Source organism: Lepisma saccharinum, chromosome 13, assembly GCF_977018435.1.
Source record: "Lepisma saccharinum chromosome 13, izLepSacc3.1, whole genome shotgun sequence".
Lineage (NCBI taxonomy): Eukaryota > Metazoa > Arthropoda > Insecta > Zygentoma > Lepismatidae > Lepisma > Lepisma saccharinum.
Window position 1 is genome coordinate 77,680,406 of NC_139241.1, and position 9,819 is coordinate 77,690,224.

At 37.9% G+C, this 9,819-nt stretch overlaps 1 protein-coding gene across 1 annotated transcript; it reads right to left on the bottom strand.

Annotated features, from left to right (window-relative positions):
* Nucleotides 1–230: 230 nt before the first annotated feature.
* On the bottom strand, nucleotides 231–9,819 carry LOC145997068 (enoyl-[acyl-carrier-protein] reductase, mitochondrial-like). Its single transcript, XM_083133686.1, has 4 exons — nucleotides 9,567–9,819; nucleotides 7,815–8,051; nucleotides 2,821–3,095; nucleotides 231–694 (listed from the first exon to the last, which is right to left on the bottom strand). The coding sequence occupies exons 1-4, from the start codon at nucleotides 9,771–9,773 to the stop codon at nucleotides 286–288; spliced, it is 1,128 nt and encodes a 375-aa protein (XP_082989812.1). The 5' UTR covers nucleotides 9,774–9,819; the 3' UTR covers nucleotides 231–285.

Here is a 9,819-nt window from a genome sequence, read left to right on the forward strand (position 1 = left end):
ACATTTATTTTCAATCTTGGTAATATGAGGTTGGAATTTTTCTTGCAGAGTTCATTTAGGGTGGAAAATAAAGCACAAACAACAGATATATGCAAAAATAAGGCTATAATTTGACACATACTTCAATTAAAATCAACAACTCAACTCTCATACTTTTCCACATACTATCTTTTGCACTTATCACAGGCTAACCAAAGAGCATCAGCATGAAAAATATTGTCTAATAGTAGTTGTTTTTTGTTTGCAAATAATTAGAAAATCTATCACTGGTCAGACAAAACAACCTTAACTTGACTGAAAGTCCAGTATAAACTTGCGGCCTGCAAATCCTTTAGCATTCAAGGCATTTTTTATTGCCACGTTGAACTTCGAGAATGGAACCATCTCGTGCACAGGTGGTTTCAAGTGTCCCTTACGTATCATTGCAAATATGTCGTCCATCATCTCCTGCCGCAAAGGGTTGTTCTGGTGGATTTTGGTCCACTGCGTCATCCAATATCCGACAATGCTGATGTCCTTGAATATCAATGCAGATGTGGGTACGGTGACTGGTTCGCGGGACATACCGCCATACGTCACCATCACTCCCCGATGTGCCAGGTGACGCATCATATTCAAAGCATTTTTCCCTCCGACACAATTCAGAGCCAGGATTGGTTTCCGCACTCCTCCTTTTGTAAATAATTCCGTTGTTCTGAAAGAAAGAACGAAATAAAATGGCAACACGTCAGAGAGATCTTCAACACTGCTTTGGCCACACCCTTTGGTTAAAAAATAACTTGAATTTCACTAAAGAACATATTATCTGGCCTCCAGATTCCCAGTGTTTGCACATATTTTTTATTGAACAAAAAACTAATGTTTTAAAGAAGATTAAAAATATGTTATCCCACTTTCCAAAATTAGAACAAAATATAATTAGTGGAAAGTAAAACTTGTCTTTACAGTACTTTGTTTCTATGGATACAAGAAGTATCTATTGCTTTCGCCACTCCTAGCACATGTCATGGATGATGGCTCTGGGAAGGAGGTGAAAGTAATTTCAGTGTCCCTTTCATTGGGTTGTGTATTGTGTTTGAACCAAGTTGTGTTGCTTTTCAAAGTAGACTTCTGGTATCAATCAAAATGCAGTAACAAAAACAAGAAATCAGAAATTGCTGTATTTGTATTTTAAAAGTTTCTTTTGTCATGTCTAACTTATCTTGGAGACAGTAGTTTAAAAAAAATAATTAACACAAACATAAAATTAAAACCTTAACTCTGCGTTTTTGGCCTCATCAGCTCAAAATTTGAGAGAATGTTAAAAGGGAGTGTTTTTTTTTTAAACAAAATTCAACAAATAAATTTGAATGCCTGAAGATGAAAGAGGCGCTTTCTTGAAATGCAGTATTATTATGCATTTGGGTCATTCCACGTAATTTCAACGAGATCATGTCATCCTTTGTCTCTGGTATTGATGCAATTTGACATACACTCTTCTCTTATGGTCGAAAGAAAAACCCCTGAAATTTCTTTCAGTGTATCTCAAATGGTTTTAATTTTACAGCACTTCGATATGTCATTAAATCTATGTTGTCTGTCAATCCCGATGACCCAGCACCAGGTAAAGGTGCAGTGTATTATTTTGTGATATGGGCTCTGTGCTTAATAGACAATGAGGTGGACGACCCATGGAATTCCCTCGTGACCTTCAGCAGCAAACGGTTAGATCTCCACGAAAAGTGGCGATGAACATGTGTAAGTGTGTGGACTTGTGTCTACAAGAAAATGGCAGCCATTTTTATCACCTACTGTGAACTTGAACTCTGCGAAAGCAACGTGAGGAAATTGGTTTGTCATCTTGTCAGTGTGTTATTGACCCCAGAGATTGCAGTATTACTCTCATTTACTTTACAAATTATTTTTTGTGTATTTCAAGATATAGTGACAAATGTATGCATTAATTATGTTGACAAGTTCAAAAAATTTTAAGCATAAAATTCTCAAACTTTGAGTGTGGAGACTTTTTGAACACACTGTATTATCTAATGTTCTCTGCATGCTTTGCATTACAATGCAAATGCTAACTGGAATATTATATGAAATGCTTCCATGTAAAGAACGGTCTGCTATAAAAAATGATGCAAAATTATTGGAAGCACTCGTGCTAGCAAAAATGTTAAAGGAAAATGCTTCCATGTAAAGAACGGTCTGCTATAAAAAATGATGCAAAATTATTGGAAGCACTCGTGCTAGCAAAAATGTTAAAGGAAAATGCTTCCATGTAAAGAACGGTCTGCTATAAAAAATGATGCAAAATTATTGGAAGCACTCGTGCTAGCAAAAATGTTAAAGGAAAATGCTTCCATGTAAAGAACGGTCTGCTATAAAAAATGATGCAAAATTATTGGAAGCACTCGTGCTAGCAAAAATGTTAAAGGAAAATGCTTCCATGTAAAGAACGGTCTGCTATAAAAAATGATGCAAAATTATTGGAAGCACTCGTGCTAGCAAAAATGTCAAAGGAAAATGCTTCCATGTAAAGAACGGTCTGCTATAAAAAATGATGCAAAATTATTGGAAGCACTCGTGCTAGCAAAAATGTTAAAGGAAAATGCTTCCATGTAAAGAACGGTCTGCTATAAAAAATGATGCAAAATTATTGGAAGCACTCGTGCTAGCAAAAATGTTAAAGGAAAATGCTTCCATGTAAAGAACGGTCTGCTATAAAAAATGATGCAAAATTATTGGAAGCACTCGTGCTAGCAAAAATGTTAAAGGAAAATGCTTCCATGTAAAGTGGACCTTATTCAAATTATGAGTAACCTAGATGCCACTTACCTTACGTCATCTTCTGTTAGAACATGAGTGGCCCCCAACTTAGATAGATAATCCCTGAGCTCATCGAGATTGCCCCGGTTTCTCACAATATTGACCGTGCTAATTCCCCAAGCCTTGCACATTTGAATCACGCTCTGTCCCACTGCACTGTTGGCACCGTTCTGTATCACGGTGTCCTCCTCAGACAGCTTGGCAAAGTCTCTTAACATCCTGTACGCTGTGCACGGGTTAACCGCTACAGTGGCTGCATGGATCACGTCTATATCATTAGGAATCTAGAAAACAAATAATATGTAATGCATTTTATCTATGTTCTTCTTAAAGGTTCACGTAACAACTTTATGTAGACGTAAAATAATCTAATAGAGATTTTTTAGTGGTTTTTATTTTATCTGCGAACTGGTTTCTCAGAACTTTTTCACGTGAGGTTGTGTGTCTTGTGTAATCTTGAAAAAGTTCTGAGAAACCAGGACGAAATGCCGCAGATAAAATAAAAACCACTAAAAATAACTGTTACATTATTTTGCATCCAATGCATTTTATCTGTGACAGTTGTTCTCATTCTTACGATACAGCTAGAGGCAGAAAGATGATTAAATTAAAATTGTTGGGTGCTTTGGGACATATGGCCATTTTGCACCCTTCAAAGTATCCATGAAAACATCCCCTTATCTAAAATTCTTAATTAACCCTAGAACACTACCCTATGAAAAATTTACGTATGCTTTGCGCTCAAATCTCTCCCCTACCTACCGCCTCCCACCCACTCACCCCTCTGCCTAGCAGTGCCTCGGACATTCTGTCAGACGCGAGGCAGCACTGTGGTAAGGAGGGTGCAAGCATTGAACATCTTTACTTTGTTCATTATGTTGGACCCTGTACGTCAATTTTAAGTAGCTCTAGTAAAACGAGAAAAATCTTTTACGTAATTTTGACATTCATAAAGACGATTTTGAAAAACAAAAGTTTAGAAGCATTCGCTATTTCTTGTAAGACTTTAAAATTACATTCCTTCCTTATTTACAGTATTATAAATAGTATTATCGTTTGTTTTTCATTGTTTGAACTTTTTACCTTCATTCTTAATGTACGTACAGGCTTGTCAATCAAGACATTCTCTTAAATTATTCTACGTTTAATTGTGCTATCTTGTCTTTCTTTTCATTATTACTGATTTCAGTGTGAAATGGCTATATGCTGTATCTGAAATTTTCTCAATAAATAAATAAATAAAACCTCAATATAAGGAATAAACAAAATACTGTTAAAAAAGAATAGTCATTTTGTTTTCATGATGTAGTAGGTCTGTTGAAAATCAATTTCTACATGTACGTGAAATATACGTAGCGCTAGTTACAATGTAATATGGGAATACGATAGTGTTCTACGGTTAACAGGGGAAGGGACAAGCTCTTTGCAAAAAGCTAAAAATATTTGTTAAAATATCCCAACAGGGATGACAAACAGTTGGGAAGATGAAAAGTCTGCCCGAGGAAAGCAAAATTGGCACATTGAATAAGAATATGCCGAACACTTAAAACGTCACAGAAGTACCACATTGGAGGGCCCAGCCCTTGTAGCAAGTGACCATGGGTGAGACTGCTGCGTCCAATATGCAGTCAAGATAGAACTACTTCTTCCTGACAAGAAGGATGGGATGAGGAACGCCATGCAACTATGGTCGGCTTAAAAGCATGAAGCAAGCTCTCCATAACTGTATCCCATTCTTCCTGCCAAGTGTCAGGAGAAGGCAACAACGAAAGACACTCTGCAAGTCGCTCCCTGGCAGAAGATGGAGAAACAAGTTTCCGTACTTGGCGGCAGCATCAGCTGCTTCATTCCCCTTTATGCCCACATAACTATGGACCCAGCAGAAACATGAGTCAGAGATTTTGTGACCACTAATTTCAAAGTTTATTGACGAATTGACAACATGTCAGAAGCGCTATTCACTTATTTTCCATGCACTTCCGCAGAAAAATTTTCCGCTTGATTGATTTGGTTTATTTTACATAATTTTTCTGCCACTTTTGACACATCATGAAGATGACGATAAGTGATATGATGCAATTGATTAAAACAGTCACAAAGATTGCCCATGCCCAGCCTGGGATCCCTGGCATTGCAGCATGTTGTGCTGAACACTACACCACTGAGATTGGTGGAAATTTACTGCTAAATGTCTTTCTACAACAAGATCCACGTGTTCAATATGAACTAAAGAGTGCTCCTCTGTGCTTTTCACCACACCATGAAGGCATGTTGGGGGTGTGGAGTTGCGGCCCCACACTTTCTTGATCACCACCAAAGGTGGGGCTGATGTGATCAGTGATACCTACCCAGCTGCCTCTAACCCCAGTTTCCTCCAGGTACCCACTTTCTACAACGCTGGGTGGGTGCCAGAGTCGCTTGAACAGGTGGAAAATATCCCGGGTCTCCCTTGCTGGGGATCGAATCCAGGTCTCTTGCATGGTAGTCAGATGCCATTTGTCCCTACATGGGCGAAAAATATTGAAAAGTCCCTATGCATAGGGACATGTCCCTACGGTTGGCATCACTGCCGACAGGTGTCGCATTCGTGCAGTATGAAGCGCCCTCTCGCGGCTAACAACTCCCCCGATAAGCTGCCAGTGGTCTAGCGACAACTGAGGATAAAGTAGCGATGTCTAATCTAAGATTAGATGCCAGAAATATTTGTATTTGGGAGGACACCTTTTGCAGCATTCTTGCGACAAGGTACGTGCTTATTTCAATTTCAATTGTAATTGTAACTGTAATTGTGAAAAGTGGAAACATTACAAAACAAGCGGTTTCTGTTATGGACTTCCTGTAACGCAATTTTCCTGGGACCTGTTGCATGACGGGATCGCTGAGCGGCCGTTGCTCTCACGGTAAAATTTAAATGACCTCCCTGTACTTGACATGTTAAAAGTAATATCAAGAAGGGAAACTGAACAGAAAATTACTGTTGGATGGGGACATCAGGGGTGAGCTTTTAGATGTTACTTGCCATTTTTTGAGTAATGGTAACGGAAGATTTTTTCTTTATTAAAAATCATAACAATTGCAACATAAATGATATATAATTATAGTAAAATATACCAATATATATATATATATATATATATTAATCTTTAATATCAACAATTGTAACCCAAAAATTGCAACAAGATAGTGATAAGTGCCAATAGAAACTTACTGTAGTAAATTTCCACTTGAAAATAGTGCAAAACTTTTTTAAGAGTATTTCATATGCAATGTAACTACTGGTAATACTCACTGCTATAGTTTGTTCACAATAAATTTCAAGTTTCTTACTTGTCCTGTTTTTCTTTGTTCAAAAACCTACTTTTACAGTACTAATGTCAAAATGTTGATTTTTCCAGAAAAACAGTAAATTTCCCTGACATTTCCAGAAAAAGGTCAATTCCCTGATTTTTCCAGGATTTCCAGACTGGTCGACACCCTGAAAAATATTGTCACTCTCCGGTCCGTCTGAATCAACTCGAAGTTTGGACAAACTAACTTGGCACTTTAAAGTTATATTGATTGAATGAATTGCTTTATTTTACTTTGCTTTTTGTGCCACTTTTGGCTAATTTGCGAAGATGAGAATGATTGATGTTATGATGAAATTGATGAATGGACACTCGCAAACATCCATGCCCACGCCAGGATTCAAACCCGGGACCATTTTAAAGTGAACTTTGAAGTTGTGAGAATTATATTGGGAGAGCAAAAATGTGGGACTCAGGCAATCAACAACATGTAAAAAGATACAAACAATAACACTGTATGCATGGAGATATGTAAGTAGAATGATGAAGGCATTAAAACTGACCCACCTTACATAATCATGTAAGCACACAGGAGCAGGCTAAGAAAATAATTCCACAGAAAATATTCAGCAAGTTATAACAAAACTTGTTTAGTATGAACAGTGGTGTATCCAGGTTTTTCGAATGGAGTTTTTTTTTAATAGTTGGTTGTCATTTTGCCATCTTTTCCTGCCTTTGATGTTCTTTTTTTTTTTTGAAGAAATACTTGGTCAAATTGGAAAGGGGGGGGGGGTATGACTCCCATCAATCCCCCTTAGGCTCGCCATAGAGTATGAGGAACAGAATTCATTCCATGTTGAAAATGCACATATAAAATTAATATCTGATTATGCAATCGGAAATTGTCTTTTTTAGATGTTAAAAAAAACTAAAATTTCAGTAACCGCCAAACGTCTCAAATTCCCTTATTTTCCTATTTTTCACATTGGTACTTACGTATTCTGCATTCCTAAGGATTGTTGAAGGTGCCATTTCATTCTTTCCACGTAAATAATCTCAAATTTGGACATATAGAGTAATTTTTGTTTGTTCGCTTTCGCTTGCGTTACAAGCAATATGGTGGTGAAATCTTGACTAGCGTTGTCCATGATCAGTGGTTATGCAGTGTTGCAACCTTCTTCATAGAAAAAATACCTACTTTCCTGTTACTCATTTCGTATTTTTTTTCCAGGTTTGAAAACCCCACGAACCATGCACGGCAAGGTTAGGTAAGGCAAACATAGTTAAAATTGTTTCTTAAAATTAGAAAAATATTTTTTTTCGGGTTCGAAAACCCCACGAACCATGCACGGCAAGGTAAGGTTAGGTTAGGTAAGGCAAACATAGTTAAAATTGTTTCGTTTATTTACGTTCTACAACAAAACCGCGTGGTTTGAAACACTGACCGGTTATTACGTCATGAAACGCACGCAAAAATTTGGTTCACATAGTAGACGGACATCAAGGGAACAGCTTTCATGCATTGGAGTGAAATTAATGTCTAAAATTACATGATTTACCGGAAAAAATATTTAAGCGAGGGGAAAAAACACTTCCAACACCTTCGTACAATATAAAGAAACTAATTTCGGTAAGTACTTTCTCCTGTAAAATTGAAGAAATACGTTTTGCGGATACAAAAAGTTTACCAAAAAAACACCTACACCTGATTCTTACCTTCAGTAGTTCATCTGCCTTGCACAAGGCATGTGTCCTCCAAGTACCCCAGGCACTGGTATTTGGCAAAACCCAGTCACCCTTTTTTAGTGTCTTCACATTAGGACCCACTTGCTCTACAAGGCCAACTCCCTCATTGCCTGGGATTGAAGGAAGTGGTGGTTTCACTGCATACACACCCTGGATGGTGTTGATATCTGCAGGATTCACTGGTGCAGCTAGCATACGCACCACCACCTATAAAAAGAAATTTTACATAATAAGACATATGCTTAATTTGAAGGTATCTAAATGATTCACCACCAGAATTTGTTTTACAAAAGTTCTACCAAAAATAATGACCACCTCCATTCTTACCGTAACCACTCTGCCTCAGAGGTTGGCACGTGATATCAGTATCAGGACAATGTCTTTAAGATTTGAGTAAATTTTGTGAAATTGTATAATTTTCTAAATCATCCATACTGGAGAGACTAGCTTCACAAGGTTTCAAGCTATATATGTGCACGATATACAACCTAGGGTAAGTGTCTATATTAGATGCTTTTCCTAAGGAATACGTGTCATATCGTTGGAAAGCTTATTGTATAAGGAATGAAAAAATGCCAGTCTTGATGCGAGGAAAAACAACGTGTAGGAGGAAATCGAGAAAAACCGTTGTTGTCCAGATTTTCGGAACTGAACGTACGGAGGGAATTTTTCGATGAATAGAGTGCTAATGGAACATAACCTAACCTCGTCCCCGTGAATGGTTTGTGGGGCTACCCGTGCATGGTTTTTGGGGCTAATGTGAATGATTCGTGGGGCTATGTCAAACACTTGTCTCTGGTCCCGAAAGTAATTGCCAAGCGCTTCCTGTTCCATAAGCCATCCAACCAGACGTATGCCATTCTGATAATACACACACACAACGAACGCAAAAAAACAATCACCACCCCGAATGCAGTCGAGCGAAGCACACGCATTCACAACGTGGACACAAACACGAGCCTGCAGTGTTGTTAACCCCCATCGCTTACTACCAAAAGCAAAAAAGGACGACAAGTAGATTCTAGCCCAACCTGGCCTGCACGTTCTTTAATTGTTGACGACTGGTGTGTATCAGGTTACGTTGGTGTGCATTTATTTTCGTGCAGGCGGGAAGTACTTTTTTCTTGGAAATTGGAAAACATCACAAGCTGTTCCAATATGGACTGCTACTGCTAATATTTCACGGGACTTGGGTATGAAGAGGTTATTAGTCCTAAATGCTCTTATTGTTAATGTTAGAAGAGACCAGGTTTAGGTGAGTTAGAATTAAAATTCTCCCCACCTGGTGAAAATAGCTACATGTGGAATTCTCACTCACCTGGTGAAAACGGCTACATATTATATTCTCACTATCTGGTGAAAGTAGTCACGGCCAAAAAAATACGCCAAAAAATACACCGATCTTCTCAAACATTTTTTTTTATGGTTGTAGTTGTTTATACAAAAACACTGTTTTGGATGTCTGAAAATTTAATTTAACAGCGTGTGTGACTGTTGGGGGGAAAATCAGTCAAAACTGAGAATAAATAACACTACAGATACAGCTGCATCACTGTATTCGAAGTTGGACAGATATTAAACGCGACTCTAATGTACAGACCTAGAGAGGAAGCGGAAAAAAAAAAGTAATGATCAGTCAGGTGGACAAGATAGGGTATAGAAGGTTTCACGTTGCGATACCTTTTGCTGTGCCGAGAGATTTTATGCACATGAAAAAATTACCTCATTTGGCCCAGGTTGCTGTAGTGTCTCTTGCTCAACAGAAATAACCTTTTCTGGATCTCCATACTCATTATACATCAATTTTTGGGCAACAACACTCATGAATCTTCTGTGTCCTAAAACACTGTTGTCACTTCGTAATATTCTTGAATGAAAGAGAAATCCTTTAGTGAACGATGATGTTATTAATCTTCTGCTGGCCTCCATGATTTTGAGTTACGACTTACGAGATGTGCTGCCATCTGTCAATCAA